Here is a 27,980-nt window from a genome sequence, read left to right as displayed (position 1 = left end):
GCACATTTATATAAAGTTCTAGAAGAAGTAAAATGAATCAAAGGTGATGGAAATCAGATTAAAATTGCTTGGAGGTAGATTGACTAGGAAGGGGCACAGGGAACTTTCTGGAGTGATGGAAATGCTCTGTATGTTAATAAAGTTGTTGGTTACAATGGGCATTTGTCAAAATTAATCCGTTTGTATTGTTAAGTTCTGTGCATTTATGTAAATTATACTTCAATTTTAGAAAGTTTTAAAAGCTATCTTAACATTTTTCTAGGTTTTTTTTTTTTTTTTTTTTTTGAGACAGAGTCTCACTGTGTCACCAGGCTGGAGTGCAGTGGCGCAATCTTGGCTCACTGCAACCTCCGCCTCCTGGGTTCAAGCGATTCCCCTGCCTCAGCCTCCCCAGTAGCTGGGACCACAGGCGCACACCACCATGCCTGGCTAATTTTTTGTATTTTAGTACAGACAGTGTTTCACATGTTGGCCAGGATGGTCTGGGATTACAGCATGAGCCACTGCGCCTGGCCCTTTTCTAGTGTTTTAAAAATTCCCAAAGCACCTTTCCCTGCCTTTCATAAGTAAGAGAAAGGACCAGTATTACAATTTTCATTTAGTTATTTCTGAAAAAGTTTTGAGCAAAATTTTAGCAACGTTAAGGTGTGGGCCTTTCCTTAGACTTGGATGTGTCACTTTTCTTTTATGGGAAGAATGGTAAAACAGCTCTTGAAGCTGACTTCATTTGTCTATGTGCATCCTCCTAACCCCAGGATTCCCTCAAACCCACCCCTCCAGTGTGCTTCTGATTGGGGTTGGGTATCACATTGGATGAAAAAAAGCTATAGTTGTCCTTAGATGAGTTTTTTTATCTTGCTACTTGTGCCCTTGGGTCTGTTCCCCTTCTCAGTCCAGTTGACAAGTAAAACTTCAGGGGTAATAAATAGGAACTAGTCTGAATAGCCAAGTACTCACAGGCAGTATGCCATCTTTTCAGTCACAGATTTCCTCTTTAGTGCCTTACAAATGTGGTGCAAGATGGGGTGGAGATGGGAGTACTGAAGTTCAACCAGGTGTTTGCCCAATCTCCAACAGGGCTAAGATTTAAAAACTACTTCGTTGGATCCTGAACCCACTTAAATGCTGTTGATTGTAAAGACATGAGATTGGGTCCTCAGATAGAAGTTGTTGAAGTTGTTTTATTCTGTGTTCTCAAACACTACTGGGGGTAAGCTGCTCTGCTTCCAGCTCTGGGCCAAAGGTAAGATTCACTCTTGGTGCACAGTGAAATTATATCTTAGCACATTTATATGAAGTTCTAGAAGAGATCAAACTAATCAGAGGACTCCAGAGCTGGCTGGGTTGGTCATAGAGGGACACAGGTGGGATCTGTTGTCAGCCTGGAGTCAAGGCCTGCAGAAAACTGTGAGTGGGGAAGGGAGAAGATGGGAAGGGAGAAGATGGGAAGGGAGAAGATCTGCCCCACTTTTACTGTTGTCCTTTTGGGGGTGTTTGGGCTCTGTAAGGTCCTTTCTCTTGTTGGAAACTTCTCAAGGATGGAGTCTTTATCTGTTTTGTTCAGCAGTGAATCTGTCCACAGGTACTGGGGCAGTGTAGGATAGGTGCTCACTAAATATTGGTGAAATTGATGGAATTGGGAGGACCATACAGACCTGGGTATGGCAGTGCCTAGTTAAGAACAGTGGTGAATATAGTTAGGATCTTCAGTTCCTTTTGCTCCTCACAGGAAGGAGAAACATTTTTCTGTGGGGAAATCAGGGCTCTATAGGCCGCCATGGAGGATTTTTCCCAGTGATGTCCCTGCCATTCATTCGTTCATTCATTCATTCAGTATGTGAGGCACTGTGCTTTACTCTTAGAATGAGTGAATGAATAAATGAATGAAATCATGTGGCAGTGTCCATGTCCTCATCTTTACACAAGAAGGTGAGCTAGAATATCTCTGAAGAGGGATAGTGTGAGATACCATTTTTCTCCTATCTCCAGCCTCAGTCTTGAGACCAAAACAACTGGCCTGGCTACAGAAGGAAATAGTACTGAACGACTCTCATTGGTACTGGGGCCACCCCCACCACCCTTGTGAAGGGCTCTAGCTCACAGAGCGCTTAGCATCATGCCCATGATGCGCCTGTGATGGGAAGTGTATCCCCAGGCATTGAGCAATGGTTTTATTGTCCGTCCCTCCACTTACCGCATGGTTAATGATAGACCTCTGCCATTTTCCGGTTGGCCACTCCTCTCAGACTATGCTGTGACAGTGATGCAGGCATCTGGGGGTGTGGCAAGGTGAAGATACCCCTATTTTCCCAGCAAGCAGCCTGTTTTTCCTACCCATCAGGAGGGCTTCCCTCAGGGATCTTGGGCTGGAGCCACTTATTACTAGGAATAGGAATGTTTCAGACATCTTCGAACTGAGTGGGTTGGAATTGGGCCAGCTGCCCCGTGCTGTTAGGGATTATGCCATGGACTGCTCATTTGTAGTTCATGCCCTTGGTTTTCCCCTCCTGCCCTGTGACTCCTGGGAGAGAGGTCGTTTTTTGGTTTCTTATTCAGTACCAGCACAAAGGACTCTACTCTACAAATCCTGTGACGATTGATACTGAGACCCGTGGTGCATCTTCCTAGCCATCTAAGCCTATAAAAAGCTCCTTGAAAAAAATAATATGTCAGTTGAGTTGGCATAGAAACATGGAATGATTTCAGTGGAAATGCTGTGAAATGCCACAATTTGGTATCAAATAGTCATTGGGATAGTTGTGCACAGATGCCGTCATCTGGATGCTCTCCCGAAGATTTTGTGATCATGCAAATGTAATTGCCACTCTGCAAGTCTGTATCCCACGAGTTTCTTTATAAATGCTCTTAACATATTGTTCAGGTTATCTCCATTCTACAGGCTCTATCAGCTCCCCCGGCATCTCATACACACCTGTCCCCTGAGTATGGCTGCCATTTCTTCTCTTAAAAGCCTACCTTAATTTTCATTTCTTTTTTCTCAAAGCCTTCCTTTAGCACCCCAGATCTCAGTAAGCTCAACTTTGTGTAACAAGTTTGATGTGTGCTAAGTCATGGTCTTTTCTCATCTATTTACCTTGCATTGCTAATATTTAGTCACACCTTTCTATCTTGGTAGAGTATTAGCTTCTTGAGGAAAATTAAGGACATGTCCTATACAGTTTTGTGTTCTCCAGCCCCTGGTGAAGATTCATAATGCATATATACCTCTAACACAGATTGAGATGCTACCTAAAGATGACACCTGTCAAGTGTGTTAATTATTCCCATTATGCAGATGGGAATAAAATGGGGTTCATTTTGGTAGGACAAATTTGAGTAAGGTCACACAACTGCTAATTTTTGGATAGAGAAAGTTTGAACTGGACTTTTGACTCAGATTTTCCTTTTCTTTTTTGTTTACATTATTTTAGCTTTTAAATTGTATTTATTAATTTGGATTGGTAATACAGGTGTTCCTCAACTTACAATGGGATTATGTCCCAATAAACCCTTCATAAGTTGAAAATGTCATTAAGTTGAAAATGTACTAATATATCTAACCTACCAAACAGCATAGCTTAGCCTAGCCTACCTTAAATGTGCTCACAACACTTCCATTAGTCTATAGTTGGGCAAAATCATTTGGCAGCAGCATATTGAAGAGTGTCGGTTGTTTACCCTCATGATCACATGACTGACTGGGAGCTGAGGTTCGCTGCCCCCACCTAGCATTATAGAAGTATTGTACTACCTATTGCTTGTCCAGGAAAAGATCAAAATTCAAAATTTGAAGTATGGTTTCTACTGAATGCATATCACTTTTGTACCATCATAAAGTCAAAAATCCTAAGTTAACCTCTTTTAAGTTGGGGACTGTCTGTATGTGCACATGGTAAAACAATTCCAGAGGTTCTATTATACCACACCATACTGCTGGTAACTTAATACTTGCTTGTTTTCAAACTGCCCTTATTTTCCTCCGAGAAGCCAGTTTGCTATTCTGACTTCTGCTGTTCTACTAGTGGCTCTATCACAAAATCCAGGGATAATTTTTTTACCCTGCTATCACCCATCCCTGCTAGTTGATCACCCAAGGCCAGCTGAGACCTCAAAGGCCCTCAAATTCAAATCTGCCTCACCCATTCTCACTGTTCCCCCAATTCAGCCTTCACTCCCTACCCGTATATCACAGTCTCACTGCCCTTCCTACCTCCTTACCCACTTCTGGTTCACTTAGGGTAACTTAGAGCCCTTCAGAAACATACAGGAAGCTCTTATACTTTCTGATTGGGTTCTTAGCCTACAGATAGATTCTTAACTATATTTTTTAGTCTGTCTAGTTAGTTTGGTAGTCTGAGGAAACCAGTCTCAGTTTTTAGATAATGGCTTTAAACGCACAAAATAAAACACATAGGATTGTAAAGGGGACAATATTGTAATATTGAAATAGTTATCAAATTATTTTAAAACTAAATTTTGATATAGTAATCTATGGGTATCCTTATTAATAGACTAAATAGTAAAAGTCTCCCAGTAGGTGTAATAACTATGACCATTTTGAAGCAGCAGTGAGCACAAATGATATTTTGAGATACCCACAGTGTCTATGATATAACATGAAAATTTCTGTAGTTTGTTTGGTGACGAGTCACAGGTCCTTCTAATATTGATGTTTTGCCTACATTCATAATCAAAGCAGATGCCAAATTTCAGTTAGAGGCTAATGAAATTAAGTATTAATTTTGTCTGTTTGCATTTATGGACAGCAGGTAAACACCTCCTTCTTTAGCCTGAATCTCAAGGCTCCATGTGATCTGCTTTCTTGTTCCCTGTTAACTTTAAAGCCGTCCAGTTTCCCTGCATGAGCTCTGCATGCTATACCATACACATGGGAGGCAAAATTGGAAACCACCATGTCTAACCTTACCCTTGCATCTCTGCTCTTTTGTTTATATCTCTGCAGGTAGAGGAAGGATGGTGGGAAGGTGTTCTCAATGGGAAGACTGGAATGTTTCCTTCCAACTTCATCAAGGAATTGTCAGGGGAGTCGGATGAGCTTGGCATTTCCCAGGATGAGCAGCTGTCCAAGTCAAGTAAGGAAGTCCACCCTACCAAGCAGGAGAGGGGCGGGGGACTGGCAGGCTGTGCTCCAGCCTCCCTTCTGTTCTGTATCCTATACCAAGAGGCCATGGTAAACATTCATGAGTATTTTTTTGGTTGTACTACCTTAACCCATTGTGATTTAGGAAGTTGATCACTGTAAAGGTGTGACCTGCAGCCACACATTGTGTATGTCTCTGGATAGGTAACTGTCAGCCTTCATGCCCTGGTAATAACTGTCTCATGGGTGGCCCACATTGCTGTGTCTTTATATACTTCTAGAGTGTTGCTTACTATAAGTTCCTAATTATTTTAAAAATGAACCAAATGGTATTGTCAGTATTTCTCAGTAACCCTTGAGGGACTTGGAGAAAAATTATCAAAAAAAGAAAAATCACTGGTAGTAAGAAGTGAAGTGCTATGACAAGATGAGTGCATGTCATTCCCCTTAAAAGTAAGTTAAGACAACTGAGAGTCCAGATCCCACTTTGGATGTGAGCATGTGTGTCCTTCTGCGATGGTGACAATGAACTTCAGGTCTTTCTCCAGGGCCTGAAGGTATCCCTCCAGCTTCTCTGCTGCCCTTTCCAGCTCATGGAGCAAAAGGTCAGGACTGGGAAACTTCGTTCTCCCAGTCACTAACCCAACTTCCCCCATGGGCATCTTTGTTTCTCTTGTGCCGTCTTGTGCCAAGGTCATGGGGATAAATGTTGTAGGAGGTTCAACTGTGCAGCACTACCTGGGAGTGCAGCATTTTCCTTTCTGACAAGAGGAGGGCAGCTTAGCCTGCCCAAATAATTCTTAAATGTCTTCCTTTTCCATTTGGAAAAACCTGACTTGAGTGGTGTTCTCATGTTAGTTTGTGTCTCTTTTATTTAACCAGTGGTATGATTAGTCAAATGTCTGATTTGGAGGTAACACCATTTCCAGAGAAGTGCTCAGGTGATCTCCTTCGCTTGGTGTCTCAGTAGCTCTGGATGATGTAGCCTGACATACCCAGAAACAGCAGCACTGGCTGGTTAACCATTGGCTTCAGCAGTACCCCTTTCCTACACTGCCAAAGCCTGGGACCCTCCTACCCCTGAACCCCATTTCATCCTAGAGTCTATGGTAGAAAGGACTGGAAGGTGGTGGGGGAAAAGCAAAGTATCTTGGAGCTCCTGTTGCCTTCTCTGCGTTGGGGTAGGGGGATTCTCTATTAACATGGCCCAGCTGATGAGTACTACTGGGAGGGGAGAAGGTATCCTTGATTCCACATTAGTAAAATCCATATTAGAATTCTAGCTGCCCTAGTGTCTTTTTTTGTACTCTGGAATAACTATTGTACCTGATAATTAGGTCCTATAATAACAATACGCTACGTCAGGGACATGGTGGATTAAATGGGATTTTTTAGAGGGAGGACCAAATCGGGTTACTATAACATTATTTCCCTGAATAAATTCATTATAAGTTCCAATAGCAATAATGTGCATAAACCACCTTCCTCTGTGGCAGACCCATAATAAATGGTAGCTCTCATTGTCAGTCAAGTTAACTGTTGAAACATAACCATTTAGTATCAGTTGCTTGAAGGCTGCTTGCATACTGATCAATACCATGTTCGCTGAAGCATTATGACTACATTTGGAAATTACTTGGGAGTTCCTCTACTGATGCAAAGGAGGAGATCTGTGGAGGTATTAGACAACCTCTTTGGAAAAGTCTTGACATCTTGGTATCCTGCCATCTTAGCTGTGCTCTCAGAGCTGGAAGATCAGAGGAGTAATACCTCTTGTATCTTTGGAACTACTGAAATTAAATTGACTTCTCTCATTCCAAGTCAGTAATATGGACAGCTCATCCTGCCTGACCCCTCAGCTAAAGGGATTTGGTGCTGGAATTCCTGGTACAGAGGATTAGGAGGTTGGGTGGACTGGTCTTTCTATTTAGCATTATGTCGTCACCTACTCAGAAGGGGCATTTTCTCTTCTAGAGACTATTCCCCACACACACTTACTCTATTAAAAGCCTTCCGTTTCAAGACCAGGAGAGCCCAGTACTTTCAGCAGCCATATTTAGTTGCCATTGTTGAGGGGATTTTGAGTCCTGTGGAGAGACATGTCTCCTAATAAGGGTGGCTGCTTCTGATAAAGGATACATGGCTTTTGTAATCTTTCTGTATGTACAGTTAAGGAAAAGAGGGCCCATCTCTCCATCCATCTGTCCATATTCATCTATCTGTCCATCCTTCTTTCTCTCCTTCCTCTTTCTTCCTTCTTTTCTTCATTCAATCTTTATTGACACCCTGTTGTTGCTAAAACACTATCCAAGGCACTGGTGATATACAGAGACAACTCAGACAGGGTCCCTGCCTTCAGTAAGCTCACACTACAGAAAGAGGACATGGAAACCCAAGTTCAGCAAAGTGTCCCAGGTGCTCTGCTAGTAAGCGGATCTGAAGAAGAGTGGGGGCGCAAAGGCAGAGAGGCCAGCCCCATGGGGATGTGGGGCTTCATAAAAGAGCAAATGTCAGAATAATGTATAGCTTGCTAAATTGAAGTAATTCCCTGAGAGAAAGAAATAGTATTGGTGTTCTGACAGAATTTCCAGTAGCAGGCCAGGCATGGTGGCTCATGCCTATAGTCACAGCACTTTGGGAGGCCAAGGTGGGTAGATAGCTTGAGCCCTGGCCATCATGGTGAAACCCTGTCTCTACTAAAAAAAATTAAAAATTAAAAAAACAAAAAAAATAAAAATTAGCCTCATGTGCCTGGTATGCACCTGTAATCCCAGCTACTCAGGAGGCTGAGGCACAAGAAGTTCCTGAACCTTGGAGGCAGAGGTTGCAGTGAGCCACAATCACACCACTATACTCCAGCCTGCGCCACAAAGTAAGACTTGTTTCAAAATATACATATATATATATATATATATATATATATATATATATATATATATATCCAGTAGCCATTTACACCCTGAATTTGCTTCAGTGTGTAACTATGTTAAAATTTCTATAATTGGATCAGATCACATACAGAAATTATATGTACTGGTAGGATTTTTCTAAGTAGAGGCTTTGGTTTTAAAAGGAATCTGCTTATTCTCCACTCCCAGATAATGGTGCTAGTAGTTTTGATGTGCTTTACTTAAAAAAAAATATTTTGTTTTGAAATGTAGGTTCACAGGAAGTTACAAAAATAAATATAAAACTGTACAGAGAAATCCCTTGTATCCTTCACCCAGTTTCCCCCAGTGATAACATCTTGTTGTAATTATGGTACATGCATATTTACTTTTGTCATAAAACTGTAAAAATCAAAATGTGGTCCATATACAAAAGACATCTAGCTTTTTACTCTGGTATGAGCTAAGATGTACTTAATCTGGGTCTTTGTTAGACCAGCCTATCAATACTCTTCACAAATAACAGTTCGTTTTTCACAGAGATTGCTTAATTAATACACAGATCTGGGAGTAAGTTAAATTCCTAATGTTTGTGCCATATTCCTAATTTTTTGAGATATAGTGACATCATTTGCAAATCCTCTTAATTTAAATGCTACCACACATTAGGATAAGGTTTTTCTAAGAATGATAAAATCTGTATCTGAGTATGAATCATGTGTACAGTGAAAGCACATATATCTCTTCTTTTCTGACATACACACAAACACCCCTACTTCTGTATGTGTACCTTTATTTGGTATTTGTATTCCCCACATTTCTACTTCCAGAAAATATTTCAAGTAGTTATTTATTCTTTTTTTTTTTTTTTTTTTGAGACGTAGTCTTGCACTGTGGCCCGGGTTGGAGTGCAGTGGTGCGATCTTGGCTCACTGCAACCTCCGCCTCCCAGGTTCAAGCAATTCCCTTGCCTCAGCCTCCCAAGTAGCTGGGATTACAGGTGCCCACCACCACACCCGGCTAATTTTTTTGTATTTTTAGTATAGACGGGGTTTCATTCACTGTGTTGGCCAGGCTGGTCTCTAATGAAGTAGTTATTGAGTTGAATTTTGTGTACCAATGGATGAATGTGATAGAAGAAACATTGGTATTATATTTTTCGGGGAGTATGCCAAGACTGCTTGATACATGGTAGGTGTCTAATAAATGCTTTGCCTTTTACTATAAGGAAACATTTTTATTTTTGAATGACAAGTGAAAAATCGTTTGAACTTGCTTTTCTCTTATTCTGATGTATTTTTACATATGGTAGTTGGTTGTAAAAGTCTCTAAACTTTCCTAGATCTTTGTTTACAGTAACGTAGTCTATCAAGGAAAGAATTGCAGTGATTGTATTGGTGGATATTTTATCCATTTTATCTCAGAAAGGAAAATCTATGGTTATGTAGTAGCGGAAACTTCTCACTGCATATTTAAATTTGAAAACATATTTACCATTTACAGAACTTATAAAACCTTAAAGGTAGTTTTCAAAAAAGATTCTTATAAACTTTTTACTGTTGAAAATTTCTAGCATATGCAAAAATAAGAATAGTCTAATGAACCCCTGTGTACCTATCACTTAGCTTCAGCAATTATCAACCTTTGTCCAATTTGTTAGAATTATAACCCTCCACACGCTTTGTCCATATTATCTTGAAGGCAAACCCCAGATATTATATAATTTAATTCATAAATATTGTAACATGCATCAGTAAAAGAGTGTCTAAAAATACCATTTATCTCACACACATAAAATTATGGCAATTCCTTAGAATTATGAAACACGTGGTCACTGTTCACTTTCCCCTAAAGTCTTCTTTTTGAATTTATTCGAATCTGTATCCAGATAAAGTACATAAATTGCAGTTAGTCACTATGTCTCAAATCTCTTTGAATCTGTAGATTCCCCTTCATATCTCCTTTTTTTCTTGTAATTTTTTTTGCTAAGGAAACTGAACCCCTTTGTCCATTAGTTTCTCACAGTGTGGCTTTTGCCAATTTCATCTCTGCTGTATCATTTAATCTGTATTCCTATAAATTGATCATTAGATTTAGGGACTTGATTAGATTCAGGTTTGCTATACAGATAGCAAACCTGCTGCCTGGATGGTAATGGATAATCCACTTGGAGGCTCATAATGTCTGGCTGTCCTACTTTTTGAATGTTAGCAGCCATTGGTAAATGTCCCCCAAACTGAGTTCCTCATTAGGACTTGCAAAGTGGTTTCAACCAGAAGTTTTAAAATAATAATAAAATGGGCTCCCATGTAAGAGATCAATAGTCCAAAAAAGTGTTTAGTAAATTAGATTTTTAAAAATCAAGAGCCAAGTGGTTGTGCTGATAGTGTAGGCAGAATCTTACGATGTTAAGGTGGAAAGGAATTTAGATATAGTTTAACCCAGTGTCAGCTGACAACACTGAAGCCCAGTGAAATTAAGTCCCAGGCTTCTGAGTAATCGGAAGAAAATGATATGTAAGCCTTCTACACACACTCTGGTGCTGCCTGCATTGCACTAATAGTTCACTTTTTCACAGGGCATCTGACAAATTTCAAGCCTGAGTACAGTTTAGCGTATTTCTTCTTATTGTCACAGATCATGATTAGTTAATTGCTTTCAGTTACAATTTCGTACATGCTACTGTTGACTAAATGTGCAGTGGCAAAGAAATCCAGATATGACTGTTATCCAACTTCAATTTTATATGTATTTTGCCTTACATTTAAGAAATAAATGTGTCTTTTCTGTTTTTCACATCCTTTGACATTATTTGCTTTCAAATAATGGTTGTAAAACTAAAAGTATCCCTGTTTTTTAATTTTATAGCTACACAAACATTTTCAGTTATTTCCCACAATCTTCAGAGGAAGAAAGTTTGCATTTTCTTTGTGTACCTATTAATAACCATGAGTTTTCTGCTGGTATTGAAAAAAAAAAAAAGAAAAAATTAGCTAGGTATGGTGGCATGTGCCTGTGGTTTAAGCAGGAGGATTGCTTAAACCTGGGAGGTCAAGGCTGCAGTGAACTATGATCGTGCCATTGCTCTCGAGCCTGGGCAACAGAGTAAGACCCTACCTCAAAAAAAGAGAAAAAAGATGGCTTTGAAAAACATTTAGCAAACTACTGCCGTGATACAGAAATAATTGTGTTTCATTAGCTATAAGAAATGGATTGCTCAGCGTCCCTTGCCTATAAAAATGAAAGCCAGTATGACAAATCTCACTCTGTGGCATCATTAGACTTTTTTTCTTTTTAATATTAGATGGTATTGTTTGGGGTATGATGTTCTATTAGCAATGAAGAACAATGAGCAAATTGATGTGAAAGTTTCAGGCAAAATTAGATGCTAGCATAAGTATATGGTTTTGTGTGTAAATTTAAAAATTCTTCCCTTTTATAGTGTTTGCTGCCTTCAAGTACTAATACTTAACAGTGACAGTACACCATTTCCCCCAGTAAGATCAATATCACTCATATTCATAACCTTTCCAATTGGCTGTCTTTTTCCTTCTTCACATAGGACACCCAGCCCCAGCCCAGGCTGCATCTCAAATTGCCTTGCTTCTAGTGCAGAGAGACTTTACAGAAAGGCTTTACCATTCAGAGACATCAGAGGTCTACTCTGGCTTGGTCTTGGGGAAGAACACATGGAAGTTCTAGTGTACTTGGAGGAACATTATCAAAACACTGCCTTTTGAAAAATCTTACACTTCCTTGTTTTCTGACACTTGAGAGGACTGCTGCTGTTAACTTTTGGAGGACCAGGCTCACAAAACAGCTGTGTTCTGAGGAGTAATGTTGACTTAATGACTGAAATTAAGCAGAATAAAAATTTGCCCAAATAAAAACTAACCACTGTTACTTGCTCCACTTTTGTCGTTGAAGTCCTTTAAGTGTAACAAGAACATTTGAAACTGTTATGTCTTCAGATTATTCTTACACAGCCACTGATTTGAATGCCTGTTTTTGCTTTAATTGGATGGAGTGCATCTGTTGAAAAGGGCACATTTCAAAACAAGGATGTACCACCATGGCTGTAGGACACGGAAATTAGAAATACCTGATTCCATTTAAGTCATTGGTCTGATCATTCACAATTTCTTTCCTATATGAGGAGTGCCAAGGCCCAGAAACTGACAGTGTGGTTTCTCTTGGGTTTCCCATTTTCACATGGAATGTTTCTAAGAAGTGAGACAAGTTGTTCTCTCCCTTCACTTAGTGTTACTCTCTGCTTCTCTGTAAATGTAGCCTAGCTTTTTCATCCTCCAGACTTATTAGGAAGCTGCATGACTGGCCTCCAGTATGAATATTTAATTAACAAGCCATAATAGAATTTATTCTCAGATAATTTAAAGTACTATGTTTATTAATTGAGTTTGCCTTTAGCAAATCATTTTGCCTGTTGGTGATACTCTCTGTAGGCCTTTGTGGGTGGGCGGGGTGTGGGTGGATGGGTGTGGGAGGGTGGGTTGGAGTACACTCAAACCAGGGCAGTGTGTGTGTATTCTGTGTAGTTGCTCATGGTTCCAGAGATATTTGGACTTTAGCCATGTGTTCAGTCTTATGCTATTGGTAATCTCTGCTTGTAACAACAAAAAAAGATAATTTGATACTTGACGCTGGGTGAGTCCTATGTCCTCATGCTTAAGTACAGTTTAATGACTGACACAGCAGAATCCCAATTAAGATACTTTGAGAAATAGGATTTTCTGGTATCCTTCGTGCTAAGCAGGAAACCCCGTATGTTCATATGGATGCCACTGTTGGTTTCAAACCTCAGTGGTAAAACACCTCTCGCCAGTATATTAATACATTTTCTTGCTTAAAGGTACTGAGGGTGACATATTTTTTTTTTTTAATACAGAGTCTTGCTCTGTTGCCTGGCTGGAGTGCAGTGGTGCGATCTTGGCTCACTGCAACCTCTGCCACCAAGGTTCAAGCGATTCTCTTGCCTCAGCCTCCCAAGTAGCTGGGACTACAGGTGCAAGCCACCATGCCCAGCTAAGTTTTGTATTTTTAGTAGAGATAGGGTTTCACCATGTTGGCCAGGATGGTCTCGATCTCTTGACCTCGTGATCTGCCCACCTTGGCCTCCCAAAGTGCTGGGATTACAGACATGAGCCACTGTGCCCAGCTGACAGATCTTTTAAAGAGAATTCTGTGCCTTGTTTAGATTCTTGGGAGCATGAATATTCATTTTTATCATATAGGTCTCTAGGGGTAGAAGATAAAGGATAATGGGTCTAAATCTGTATTATGCATAGGTTGTACTCTCCAAAGAGAAGATTGTGCTGTACGATTGAGTTAATTAAGGAGTCCAGTTGATTGGATTCCCTCTGGTTAATTGAAGTTTTCCCATTCTTTAAAGTTACAATGTTTGAAATGGCTTCCAGGTTTAAACTGGGCACAGTGTACATGCCAGTCATTTACAGAGGCAAGCCCCAATTTCTGGGTGCTCATGCCATCCTGGTTGCATGGGGACTTTGGGCTCATTCTGTAACATTCTTAAATCCTACCTAATGGTCTCTGCTTAATTTTGTGGATGAAGCTCTTGCAGTGGATTCATTGAAGGCAAGTTGAGTTAAAGACTCTTCCTCTTCCTTCTTTTGCCATCATTTGCTCCCTCCTCCCCCCTCTCTTGTTTTTCTCTCCCCTTCTCTTCTCTCATTCACTGTCAGGAAAGACTACCTTTGAAGGGACAATTCTGTACCGAGCTGCACCGGGAAAGACGGAGGGCCACAGACGCTATTACAGTGAGTGACCTTAACAGCAGAAGGCATTTGTAAAGATAAGCTCTGGATACTTGTGTTTTTTTATGCAGCTGCCCTTTCCTGAGCTGCTCATGCTTATGCCAAGTGTATGTGTGAATATCTGATCCAAGGACATGGACTTATTTGTCTAAGATAAGTGCCATCTCCTTGGCTTGTGCTAAGGAGCATTCCCAGCACCAGCCCCTGGCGCTTTTGTTTGCTTTGTGCCTCTATTATGTACGTGATATGTGTGCATGAACCATACGTGCAGACAAAGGAGCAATAGCATTTGTCATGGCATATGTATTTGTACCAGTATCTCTGGGCTTCTGGGGTGGTGTAAGATGGCTTCCTGCAGAGATATCAACCTCTCATGGTTATTGCTTTTTCTAAGTGGGTCACTGAAAACCAATAAACCATTTTGTCATTGTGTGGTTCAAAGAAGTAAGAATTTGGCATGAAAATCCATGCCAGAAATGGCGTTCTGGTTTGCTCACTCAGCCAGTCACCACATGGCAGACTTTTTTTTTAGCAGGACCAATGTGTAGCCTTTTGTGTTGTGAAATAAGGCTGCAAAAAGTTGAAGGGAAGGAGATGAATGAGATGCCCTTAGAATGGTTCTTGCCACACAGTAAGCTCTATCCATGTAAGTGTTAAATTAAAAATCGATAAAAATAGCTCATGGATCTCAGCTGATCAATGCTGGAAGACTGGGTACATTCCAGAAAAGTGGACAGTTAAAGGACTATCAGAAACAGAATTGAGGAGGCTTTGTTCTTTTTTTCCCACCTTGAAAGAAAGCATCCACCTTAGTTTCCATATACACATATGCGTACATACATATATGCATGGATATGATGAGAGAGAAGATTCAGACATGAACACCAGAGCCATGCTTCACAAACTGGGGTCAAATTTATTTTTCTTGCCACTCCACCACGGGAAGATGCATGGCCCTACTACACATGACCTCACTACACATGCAGTGTGCCACCTGTGCCTCAATGTGGGAGTTTGACAGCACCTAATGTGCCCTGTTCATTTAGATGACTCCACCACCAGCCATATGTCTGAAAGTTATACCAGTGCACACTGTTAAAACACTAAAGCATTGCTCCAGATACACACTTTCTGTACTTCTCTCACCACTGCCTACCTGTAATGAGCCCTTCATGAATTTGCCCCCATCCACAGTCCACACTCTGGGTTGTACCACCCAAGAGTGTCACCTGACATTCTAGACATGACATTGGGGATATTTTATGGGATAACATGTATGATGGGCACGAGTCCCTAAAAGTTGGAGCACCAAATGAACATGAAAATGAAAAGTCACCTTTCTTTTCTTCTAAAGGGAAGGAACTAGATTTTGAATTATTTCACCAACACAGATAGTTAGATGTTTAATTTATACACCTTAAAGTGATAGAACCAGCCTGTCAGAAGTCCTGGAAGAAAAATCTGTGTGTTTCCTTCCCGGGCCATGCTTGTATGGTTGAATGACTGTGCAGCCTCTCCCTACGTAACGTCGAGTATTTCTTACGATGATTAGTATAAACTTATTAAGATGAGCCTGGCAGACAGCAAATCCCAAAAACCAGAAGCTCAGTGAAATGAGGATGGCATTAGCTGAAAATATTATGGTTCTAGCTAATGATGAATGATAGAAGAACCTTTCAAATTCTTCTCTTTGAAGAACTAAAATACACTTGCCCTAATCTGTCTGCCCTGCTGCCTTCTGGTGGTGATGGGGGAAGTGTGCTGAGGAAGCAGGGTGGTGATGGTTTCCTTCCACTGATTGTTTCTTTATTTCACCCTCAAATGGCTCTTTCCAAGCCAGAGAGGAATATACAAGCCATTTATCACATAGAATCCATATGCAAAATGAGAACATGTTAAGGGGGAAATGACACAATATTTAGACTCCAAAATTATACTCCAGCAGGGATATTTGCAAAAACAATGAACAGATAAACACACGAATGGAGAGCTAATTGGGGGAGGTTTCTTGATGTTTACACACTCTAATCCTGTCCTGTGAATTGCGGCTGACCCCATTGTTGTGGGCTGTTTCTCATTCAGTCCTGTGTTCTTGCTCACAAATGCTGGTTTTCAGTTAATTAAAATGTACACCAGGGATCTTCCTCCTCCCCGACCCTTTTGGCTTAAAAATACCATTTTATGGAAAACAGCAGCAACAACAAAACTATTGTTTTAAGGATTTGATTTTGAAACGTGTTAGCAGTTTATAATGACCTTTCTACATTTTGTCTGTTTTCATTTAACAGTTTCTTCCTGCACTGAGACTTCCTTATTTGAATGGCTTCAACATTTTATGAGATTTTATGTGAGCAAGTATTTGGTGTATCATTCTTATGGACTAGGAGGTCACCTTACCTGTAGGAAGATAATGCACAATTGACTAATAGATAACAACATTTGATGGCGTATTTTCATTTCAAGGGCATGGTTATGATCAGGAGATGTAGTAAATGTTCAGGAGCTATTCTACACATCTAGAAGCTTTCAGAGATGGGTTAATGGCAGAGTTTAGTATTCCATAAAATATTCTTTGAATCCTCCCCTTTGATGGCATAATTGATATGCTGACCATCAAAGAAAGAAAGTACACCCAGAAATTAACTAGATACAAATAGGCTCTTCCTTTTAGGAACATGACTGTGGGCAGAGCCTGGGGGAAAAAGAATCTGGGGAGGTAAGTGTCCATGTTGTCTTGCTGATAACTATTTTACGACTCTAAACACGTGCCACAAAAGGTCCAGGGAAGAGTGTCATGTCCCCATTGTTCTTCTTGGAAAGGGATTCAGCTTTGGGAAAACAATGGTGTTTAAGGGAGAGAAGAAGGGCTGTAGGTTTGGGGGATGCTGGCCTCTGGGAGGGCGGCTTCCTTTCCGTCTTTAACAAATGATCATCTTGCTGGCGAAACCGTCTTAATGTCAAGTTTGGTTTAATGCTTTCCTAGAGAAACATGTCTGCATGCATTTATTCCTTGTGAAGCCATCCAAAAAGATTTAATTCTTTGGCAGTTATAATTTTGTGTGGTTTCTTTAATTGCTAATTTGTTTAAATGGCTTTTAGCTTTAGTTTCCCTTTAGGAAATGTTCCTTTCATTGCTAATTGCTAATTGACATGAGTCATAGAGATTGGAGGTACAGTATGTGGTACTGACTGGGTGGGGAGGCAACGAGGTGGTTGGGAAGGGTTATTATTGCACAGGCTATGGTAAAACAAATTTGGATCGAAACCAGGCTCCCAGCTAAAGAGGGGTGAAATTGCACATGTACAAAGATATTTGCTTAGAATTAGATTTTCTGAAAAGTTGTTTTGATTCACTTCTTAAAAGTTAGGGGTAGGGAAATCAAACAAAACTCAGAGCCGGTCAAATTACTCAACACACTGAATACAAAAGCCTAGTGCAAGTTATCCTGTGCCCAGTAACACTTATAGAGATGGTTCTTGGCTGGTTGTGAAGTTCTTCAGGGCTCTGACTGATTTCTGAGCTCTCTCTCCCCATCCCTACTCTTGACAGGTTTAAGGGAAACCACAGGCTCTGAGAGTGATGGGGGTGACTCAAGCAGCACCAAGTCTGAAGGTGCCAACGGGACAGTGGCAACTGCAGCAATCCAGCCCAAGAAAGTTAAAGGAGTGGGCTTTGGAGACATTTTCAAAGACAAGCCAATCAAACTAAGACCAAGATCAATTGAAGTAGAAAATGACTTTCTGCCGGTGGAAAAGGTATGTTTGACAGTTTTTGTTTGATTTCAACATGATGTAAAATATCCAAAAGTATGTCATGGGGTTTGGTTCCGGAAGCTTCCAGTTTCTTTTTTAGGGTTTCCATGTCCTCAGGTACTAGCTGTTTGTCCTGTCTCCTTTTTCAGCTCTCCCTCTATGTGGGAACAACTTCCCTCAAATGGCCCATGCTCTAGTTTGCTGCTTCCTTTCTTACTGATCTCTCTAAGGAATGCTTCTCAGGATGACTTTTGAAATAGACCAGCACTTCTCTATCTGCTTTCCAGAAAAAAACCTTCATTCCTGGACTCACCTAAGTGTATGACCCTCACACTTTTCAGACACTGGCCAGTCCCTCTCCTCTTCTTGTACATTTCTCTAGTGCTTTGTACTTGGGTGTGCTCACTGTGAAGGAATTGTGCACCTTTTCTCTAAGAGTAAGGTGGAGACAATTTCAGACTGTTGAAAGGAATTCTCCTGTGTGAATGATGGAGATGGCTTGTGCTGTGACTCCCTGGGTTGTTCCCTTCAGGAAGCTAGCTGTTTCCTTCTGCCTCTGGTTCTGGGCTACTGAGAGGCAGGCACCATATTGCCGCTAAGTACGCGGTTACCACAGCAACACACCCAGAGCCCTTGAGCTTGTGGCTGCGGATGACGGATGACGTGTACTGTGGTATACTTCTAAGCACGGTAGCTTTGCTTAGGAGTTGATAAATACCGTGGAATTTTCCAAATTATAATAAGCTACACTCGTGCTGTGCTTAAGGAATTTTTGTTAATTCGATTTAGTGCTGAAATTTTTGCTTTGACAAGTTTGTGCCAGCAGGTTTGGGGTATGAGGTATTGGCAACCTCTCTAATGCAGGTTTATGGGTGGCTCTTAAGTGTTTTTTTGGGGGGGGGGTGGGATAACATTTTAAAGATTGCATCATCTTCTGCAGCTATAGGACTTCCACCCCTCCACTGGCCCTCAGCAACCTTGCCCAGTGTCATCATGCATTAGAAACAGAATCTGAAAAGGAAACTTTTCAAACACTGAATCCCTCTAGAGATGAGTCAGGCAGAAGGGGCAGATACCTAGATATTAAAAACTGTTTCATTTAAACTCTTTTTTTTTTCAATGTTTAAGTTTCTTTGAGCCAGCATTGTTCCTTTCAGCAATCAGTATATGATATATTTTTTAAGATCTGAAAACTATCTAGTGTCCCAGCTCTTGAGCTCACTGTGTTTCACATGGTTACATTCAGATTCCTGTAAACATTTACCAAAGAGCAAGTCCCCGTCTTGGAAAGGAACAGTGGGTGTAGTTTTTCTTCATTTTATTCAAGTGATTGAAGTGAAAATGACCATTGACTCAGTCAGCAAACCGTTCGTTCCTTTTGTTTGTTTTATGATTCTTGGCCTTTTTCTTCTTCCTGTAGGAGGACTGTATGTGTGTGTGTTTCTCTTATTATTGCTATTAATATTTGTTTTAGCTGCCAATAATAAATTGAGTTACTGTTGATAGCAATGTCACTGTCAAATATAATACTTTCAGGTATTTATCTCAGCACATTTCTTTCCTGAGCCTCAGAGCTGTATGTCCAACTGCCTGCTTACTTCAATATCTCCACTTGAAGATCTTAAATTCATATCCGTTTGCCCAAACCCGAACTCATCATCCCCCTCCAACTACTCTACTCACAGTTTTTTCATCTCAGTTGAAGGCAGCACCATCTCCCACTCCTGTTGCTCAGAAAAGAAACCCTTGGGTCGTCCCTCTTTCTCTAAGCTCTGCCTCCTAAATATGTCCACCATCCACCTACGTCTCATCACCTCCAGTGCTCCTTACTAGGGCTTTCTGCCTCTCCCCTTCCCCCTACAGTTTAGTTTCATGAGCGAAGCCAAGGAGAATGTTTGAAAACCCAAGTCGCATCATGCTACTCATCTGCTCACACCCCTGCCGTTGCTTTCCTGAGAACAAAGGTGGGACCCAGCCCTCCTAACTGCTGGGACTTCCTTCCACACTGCTCTCCCTTCACTTTCTTTGTTCTGGGTCCAACATTGTGGATATTGGATTAGGGATGTTCAACACACATGCATGCACACACATATATATATATATCTGATGAGGTTAACACTTCATGGCACTAATACCAATGCAATAAATCAACTCTGCTTCACAGAGGTAAAGTGAACTACACAACTGATATATTTTCAACTACACAAGTGCTGTATTATCTTACCCAATATTCTCATTCTAGAGATGTCTGTAATCTCTAAAGTACAGCATTAATATAGATTTTAATATTATTCATTCAACAATATTTATTGAGCACCTATAATGTGCCATGTACTGTTCTAAGCACATACAGTAGATTAGTAAACAAAATAAGTGATAGATATAACAAAAATAAATCTGTTAAAAGACGGATGTGCCACAGAGAACAAAATATGTAGTGCCTGGAAGGGGAATGGGGTGAGGTTTCAGCTAAGATGGCAGGGTGGAAAAGGAGGCAGCCAAGTGGGCAGGTAGACGCAGAGTGCCCAGGCTGAGGAGACCATTGCAGCAAATGCCCCCCTGTAGGGGTGTACATGGTATGTACATGGTGCACACATGCACGCACACACACATACACATATTTGTGCATGCATCCTGATTCCTCATTTGTGTGCAGAATGAAAACATGTGCTGGAAGCTCCCTAAACCCATTTCTCATGTGGGGACTCTGGGGAAAACATAAACTTCTCAGCCTGCTTTACTGGGTGTGGACAGTTTTTACAACATCTAAGAGGATTTGAAACTATCTCCACCCAGTGTTGTTGGCGTCACAGATAGTTGCATAGATTTTGGATCCATCATGTTATTGTACAACCTGGCACAAGAGCCGATAAGTGTGATACTGTTTTATTAGCATGCAACCTGGTTTTCATCACTTTTTTTTTTTTTTTTGAGGTGGAGTTTCGCTCTTATTACCCAGGCTGGAGTGCAATGGTGCGATCTCGGCTCACTGCAACCTCTGCCTCCTGGGTTCAGGCAATTCTCATGCCTCAGCCCCCTGAGCAGCTTGGATCACAGGCACGTGCCATCATTCCCAGCTAATTTTTTGTATTTTTAGTAGAGATGGGGTTTCACCATGTTGACCAGGATGGTCTCCATCTCTTGACCTCATGATCCACCCGCCTCGGCCTCCCAAAGTGCTGAGATTACAGGCTTGAGCCACCGCACCCAGCCTTCATCATTTTGAGATGGTTTTGTGTCCAAGATTTATGTTTAAGGAATAAAGCTTCCTTTGAGAATTGAGCTTGCCATTTTGATTTTTAGAAGCACAAATTGTATTTTGTGTGATAGCATTCGGTAGGTGAGGCTCAAGCAGGTCTCCTGCTCAGGCTGGGACAGTTGACCTGAAATGTCTGGCTTGATAACTTGGATGAGGGAAAAAGGGAATCTGACAATTATTAACAGCTGTGAGCATCATATTATACTTTCTGTTCAAGTTTGTGAAGTTTTTTTGTTTTTTGAAACAGAGTCTTGATCTGTTGCCTAGGCTGGAGTGCAGTGGCACAATCTTGGCTCGTGGCAACCTCTGCCTCCTGGGTTCAAGTGATTCTCGTGCCTCAGTCTCCTAAGTAGCTGGGATTACAGGCGCACACCACCACAGGCAGCTAATATTTTTTGTATTTTTAGTAGAGATGGGGTTTCACAATATTGGCCAGGGGGGTCTTGAACTCCTGACCTCAAGTGATCTGCCCACCTTGGTCTCCCAAAGTGCTGGGATTACAGGTTTGAGCCACTATATGTAGCCAAGTTTGTGAAGTATTGAGATCTACTTTTCTGAGTCAGTAGATAATCTTGTGCTTATCTTATATTTTAATCTATATCACCCTACCCAGAGTTAATGATTAGATTATATACCAGGAGAGATATTGCTTAACATCCCTCCACCAACTGTGAATAGATAGATAGTTCATGTAGGTATTCTTGCTTCTCTTATTAAGCTATAAGGAAGGATTCCATTTATGAATCTTTTAAATACCACCAAGTGGATATGTCTCCGAATGATTTGCTTAATGTACCATTTAGCTGAAATATTTACAGCTGAGATGATTTAACATCTGGGCCTTGGTTCCTGTAGTCCAGAAGATGAAAGAGTGGGGCATACAGGAGACACACTGATCATGAATTGGTATTTGTTGAAACTGGATGGTATATACACTATTTTTGTGTCTGTTAGAAATTTCCCTTGATAAAAGGTTAAAAGGGGGAAAAAAAGAACCTTGGAGAAACATGTCCCATTTAAACTAAGCTCAGATGTAAGTATGTTCTGTATCAAAATATGGCTAAAGAGGAACTGAATTAAACCTTAGAAAATTATAGGGCCATAGTACCATTGTCCTGGCTGATTGACCTTGACAAAGTCAGCCTCAGCTGGCCCATCTGTAAAATGGGAATACTTTTTTTTAACATATCCTCCCTCACAGAACTTAGAAAGTACCTGAAAATACCTTCTAAATTATAAATATGACTCATTTCAGCTAGCATGTATTGAGTGCTCACTAAGTATGCTCAGTACTGAGGATACAATGGTAAAGGAGACCAGGTCATTGCCCTTGGGAAGCTACAGAAAAGTAAATAAGCCATAATAATAGAGTATAGGAAATGCCATAGTCAGGCTGAGAACACAGTGTTGTACTGTAGAAGCCCTCAGGCATGGCAGGAAGTGGTGAGTTGTTACAGAGGCTGGAAGGTGTGTTTTCGTTCGTGTGTGTGTGTACCAGCTTCCTACAGGGAAGTGATATTTAGGCTGAAAACCATGGGTCCAATAGGCATAGAGTTACTAAGGTGGGGAGAGTAACATCTATAAATGCCTTGAATAGGGAAAGAGATAGCACAGATGATGTATAGAGGCTCCAGCAGGAGGTGAGGAAAAAAGCAGGGCCCAGATCATGAAGAATCTTGTGAGACTTGTTAAGGAGTTGGACTTGATCTTGAGAGCAATGGGAAACTATCAGAGTGTTTTAAGCAAGAGAGTGACATGATCAGATAGGTTGTTTAGGGAAAGTATTCCAACTGCAGTGTGAGGAGTGGATTACAGAAGACAGGGTGACTAAAATTTAGAAGAGAAGTAACAGAAACATGTTGGCTTTCCTGATAAATAGCCCTCCACTCCAAATCTAGGTTCTAAACTAGTTAATTAATTAGACAAGTGAGTGAATGAATAATCAAAATATTAATTTTGCTGTTTTTTTTTCTGTATAGATATCCAGTTGACCTAGCACTGTTTATTGAAAAGATTTTCCTTTCTGCACTGCACAGCCCTATCACCCTAGTCAAAACCTAAGTGGCTATATATAAATGGGCCTATTTCTGGACTCTGTTCTGTTGGTCTGTTTGCTCTTGTACCCATTCTGTGCTGCCTAGATACTTACTCCTCTTTAAGATTACCTAAGCTACTCATGGCCCTTTGCATTTTAATTTAAATTTTAGAATCAGTTTGTCAATCCCCTATCATTAAAAAAAAAAACCCTCCTGGGATTTTGATTGAACTTGCATTGAATCTATAGATACTTTTGATGACAGCTGGTACCTTTCCAATTCATGAACATGGTATATTCCTCTATTTGTATGGATCTTATTTTATTTTGTGAAATGTTCTCAAGCTGAACACATCTGTCTGTATATGTGTTATATTGGAATGTCATTACTGATGAAGGCAAAGTTGGAAGATACAGATTAGTGTGAGAGACAAATGGGCCTGCCAGCTGATTCCCAGAATTAGACAGATTTGCCCACACAATCTCAGCAACATTGGACGAATTCAGGCCAATGTGAAATAGAAGGACCTGCCCCTTGACGAACAGCAGAGAAAGCTAACTTCCAAGAGGAGGAAAGAGAAGAGCCAAGCCGAGCACGCCCAGTTTATTTTTCTTAAAATCACCTAACAGTTAAGTAATTTCACTGTCCCAGGGGAGAATGCATAAAGGGGAAGAGAATGGCAGGAGTTTCCAGTTGTGTCCAGAGAGTGTCCATTTAGATTTCTTTTCATAGAAGGAAGCATCAAGGTAAGGGATGTTCAAACAGTTTGAACTATGGAGAGAAATGGATGGTTTGGGGAAATAGTTTGAAGATAAAATCAAGTTTGACAGTATGTGGGGGATAAAGGAGAGGGAGGACTTAAAGATGGTGCCTTGGGCAACTGGCTTAAGCAGCTGAGTGGATGGTAGTACTGTTTCCTGATTAGAAAACACTGGAGAAAGAAGATACTTGGGGAGGAAGGACATGGGTTAGACTAGCTGGATTTGGAAGTTCTTGTGGGCCTGTATCAAGTAGAGGCATCCAGCAGGCAGATGGATAAATAAATTCTGTTTGGGATCTGCTTGTGGTCTAGCTAAGATTCACTCTTCCACTTGTTTATTAATTCACCCACTCACTCATTCATTCACTGCTTTATTGAATGCCTTTTATGGATCAGCAGTGATAGCTCTGGGATTTATATGTAAATGAACTAAGGGGTGGCAATACATTGGGAAAGGAATTGGCTAAATGGTATGTCTAGATGTATTTGCATAGTAAGTGCAGTTTTTTTTTTTTTTTTTACCTGATGGGTTATTTATTTGGGGTGAAGTAGGTCTGATGTGATTAGCTGGAATGGAATTAACATTTCCTGCCCCAAGTCACACCTTGAATCAGCTGTCATATACAGGCTTCTCATTTAATGCTTTGGATTGTTCCTATATTGGAGAGAAGGGGGTATGTATAAAAGTCATTATAATGTAAGGGGGAAAAGTAGCAGAGGCATATCCAAAGTATCAATGAGAATAGAAAGGAAGAAACTACTAACTTTCCTCCAGGTCAAGAAGGAAGGGATGGGGTATCCTGGATCTCTTTTTAAGGAAAGTGATATTTGAGCAAGGTGTTAAAAGATGTTGGGAATTCATAGTACTAGCAGTGTGAGTGTGGACAAGGAGATATAGCATAAGTATGTTGAAGGAAGAGGTGGGTTGGGCTGGGGTGCAGGAGCCATGGTGGTGGTGGTGGAGGAGGAGGTGGGCAGCCGAAGGGGAGGGGGTATTTCTTCCTGTAGGGCTCTGCCAGCCCTCTCACAAGCTGTCCTTCTTCTGGGTGCACTGGCAAGTTAGTGAAGGAGTTCAGCTGGGCAGCAGCATGATCAGATTTATACTTTAGAGAGATAACTGAGGAGGTGCTGAGGAATGTGGACTGGAGATGGGAGAGGAAGTAGCTGGGAGACTTGCCAGTCCTGGGGCTCTGTGGGTGATGACTAATTGGCCAGGCACCAGGAACTTCTAGTAGCTCTTGGAAAGGGGCAGATGGGCCCACCTCATGCACACTCTTTAAGCTGGATCGCCGTTGCCTGGGTTGGCAGCAACATCGACAAAAGAGCCAAGTTTCCTTTCAAAGAAAATTCTTTTGTGTATTTTGGGAATAAAAAAGCCAGGAGTCAGCATTCTACTATCTTCATTAATAGATAGGCTAAGAAGATAGAGACAATTTTTAAAAATTAAATTGAGAAGGCCTTGTTAAATAGATTTACATACATATACATATGGACATAAACATGTATAACCATAAATCACACATACATGTTTATTTATATATACATACACATTCAGTAGATTTATCTTTCTAATTAGTTTTTAAATCAACTTCTACTTTTAGAGTAGTTTTAGATTTATGGAAAAGTTGTGAAGATAATAGAGTTCCCACATACGTCACACCCAACTTCCTCTCTTGTTAACATCTTGCATTGGGTACATTTCCTATTATCATTTTTTTTCTGAGACAAGTCTCACCCTGTTGCCCTGGCTGGAATGCAGTGGCATGATCTCAGCTCAGTGCAACTTCTGCCTCCCGAATTAAAGCAATTCTCCTGCCTCAGCCTCCCAAGTAGCTGGGTTACAGGCAGCCGCCACCACGCCTGGCTAACTTTTGTATTTTTAGTAGAGACGGGGTTTCACCATGTTGGCCAGGCTGGTCTCGAACTCCTGACCTCAAGTAATCCACCCACCTTGGCCTCCCAAAGTGCTGGGATTACAGGTGTGAGCCACTGCACCTGGCCCCTATTATCATTATTGACCAATATCCATCCTTTATTCCAATGTCCTTAGTTTTTATCCAGTGCCCTTTTTCTGTTCCAGGATCCCATCCAGAATACCACGTTTAGTTTTCTCGTCTTGTTAGGCTTTAACAGTTTCCCAGACTTGACTTTTGATAACCTTGGCAATTTTGAGTTTTGTAGAATGTCCTTAAATAGGCATTTGTCTGAAGTTTTTCTCAGGAGTGGATTGGAGTTGTGGGTTTTTGGGAGGAAGTCCACAGAGGTGAAGTGTTCTCATTACATCATATTAAGTCTCTATTTATCGCTATAGATGTTATCCTTAACCTTAGTCGCCTTGGCTGACTTAGGTGTTAGGTTTCTCCACTAGAACATTCTGTTATTTTTCCTCTTTCCATACTTGACTCTGGAAAAAGGGTACTCTGTGCTCCTCCCACTTAGAGTGGGGAGTTTCACTCTACCTCCTTGAGGGAGGAATATCTAAAGAAATAATTTAGAATCCTTCTACACGGGAGGTTTATTCTCTCCATCCTAGTTGGATTTTGATACGATGATTTTTTTGTCTGTCCTCTGAATTCCAAATGTTAATTCTGTGGCACTTGTATTATATTTGTCATTTGCCACCTAGCGACATCACCTATGTTTGTGTGCATGTGTGATAAGTGAACAGATTTATGTCTTATTTACTCAAGGAGATTGTAAATTTCTTGACAAATGGGACAGCATCTTATTTAAAGCTCCTTACAGAGTTGGATACAGTGCAGGCAGTTAATAAATAGTAAGCAAATGGTTTTTAAATTAGTTTAATTAAAAATTTAAATATTAACCATAGTTAATTGAAACAGGTCATCGAAGTCTAAGTATATGAGAAATGTGGTAAGATGAGGATAATGTTTACTTGGCATCCTGATTTGTGAAATTGTCCTGAACCTGTAATTGTGGCTAATACGATATTTACTATGTGCCAAGCACTTCTGTAAGTAATTTACATATATTATTTAATCTTCCAGACAGCTCTATAAGTTGATGCCATTATCCCCATTTTATAGATAAGGAAACTGAGATGAACGAAGGTTTAATAAGTTGTTCAGGATCACAAAGATGGGAAGAAGCTCAACTGGGATTTTGATCTCAAATACTCTGGCTCCAGAGTTTTGAACTCTTAACCACTGGGCTCTAGATTCATTGAAGTGGTGATTAAAATGGTGTCTCTTTGGGGGGAAAGAACAAGATCGTGATTTAAGTATTTCATTCCAACCTGTTAGGATACTCCTGATGACACGGCAGCAGTCTTGCTGTATTTTTCCTAGGGGAAGTATTTACATAAAGCCACGGCTATTTTTCCTTCTGTGTGTGTGTGTGTGTGTGTGTGTGTGTGTGTGTGTGTGTTTATGAGTAATTTTTGTGTAGTGCATCTAATTGTATTTCTTTAAAATATAGGCACGTTCATGATTAATATGTCATATGCAGACTATATTCTAGATATCTCTCACTTTCTAACCATATGATCTGTTGAAAGATAGTGGGCTTTTTATTTCTTCTCTGGCATTTTTAGTCAGAAGTGGTCACTAAGTCTTGTCAAATAAACACTCCCTCAGTGTGTTTCTTGTTGGAGTGGTCACACCTGGGGGCCCCAGGAGGGAGCCTAAATTTCAGCAGCAGGAGAGGGAGGAGGACTTCTTTCGAAGCCACCCAAGCCATGAATCGGTGCTGGCTTTTCCTGAACCATAAACAAATGCGAGCTTTGTTCTCCCCATTCCTCATTTGGTCCCAAGTATGACTCAGGGTTAGGCTGGGTCCTCAGGCTCCGTGCTGTTGGAAGGAAGTGGGAGGATTCCAGGGGTGTTGGGACCTTTTCAAACTGAAGAGAGGAGGCTGGCTGCATGATGGGAGAAGAGGTATTTCTTTCTTTCCCTTTTTCTTTCCCTCTTTCTTTTCTTCTCTTTCTCTCTCTTTCTCTCTTTCTTTCTTTTTCTCTCTCTCTCTCTCTTTCTCTTTCTTGCTTTTAGAGTTGTAATAAATCCCCTTAACTTGTATCTTAACTGTATATAAAATTTTGTGTCAAGACTGGTAATGGGTTTGCATTAGTGGGCTGAAACATTGTGTGTGCCAGCTGGGATCCCACAGAGGGGAGCTATGGATAAACTAAGGGGGAACCTACTGAGTATACAGATTATTTGCTAAAGCTGAATGTTACTCTGGAGCTATTTAGCTGTTTTAATCCCTCCCACTTTGGTCAATTTGGCCATTAATTTTCACAGATGTTTCCAGTCTCTGTGTCGTGGGTTTTCATGTGCTCATACTGCAGAGAGAAATTTAGATGGGCAATTTGCACAAGCAGTAACTGTTACACCATGTCACAGAGATGTTTAGCAATTACAGATGTTTGTTCA

General features: G+C 40.7%; 1 protein-coding gene across 18 annotated transcripts in view; it reads left to right on the top strand.

Annotated features, from left to right (window-relative positions):
* Positions 1-27,980, top strand: part of SH3KBP1 (SH3 domain containing kinase binding protein 1) — a 385,481-nt gene that overhangs the window by 212,035 nt on the left and 145,466 nt on the right. For 9 of the 18 annotated variants that reach the window (XM_078364233.1, XM_054251116.2, XM_078364231.1 and 6 more), the window contains 3 exons: positions 4,964-5,093; positions 13,710-13,784; positions 17,332-17,537. In XM_078364233.1, coding sequence (XP_078220359.1) covers positions 4,964-5,093; positions 13,710-13,784; positions 17,332-17,537 — 411 coding nt within the window. Of the gene's footprint in view, positions 1-4,963; positions 5,094-13,709; positions 13,785-17,331; positions 17,538-27,349; positions 27,486-27,980 lie in introns of those variants that run through there. The other 9 variants (XM_078364234.1, XM_078364230.1, XM_035289070.3 and 6 more) reach the window with 2 other exon arrangements.

The sequence above is a fragment of the Callithrix jacchus genome, chromosome X (genome assembly GCF_049354715.1).
Source record: "Callithrix jacchus isolate 240 chromosome X, calJac240_pri, whole genome shotgun sequence".
Classification (NCBI taxonomy): domain Eukaryota; kingdom Metazoa; phylum Chordata; class Mammalia; order Primates; family Cebidae; genus Callithrix; species Callithrix jacchus.
The sequence above is the reverse complement of the archived record's forward strand: the minus strand, read 5'-3'. Positions and strand labels throughout refer to the sequence as shown.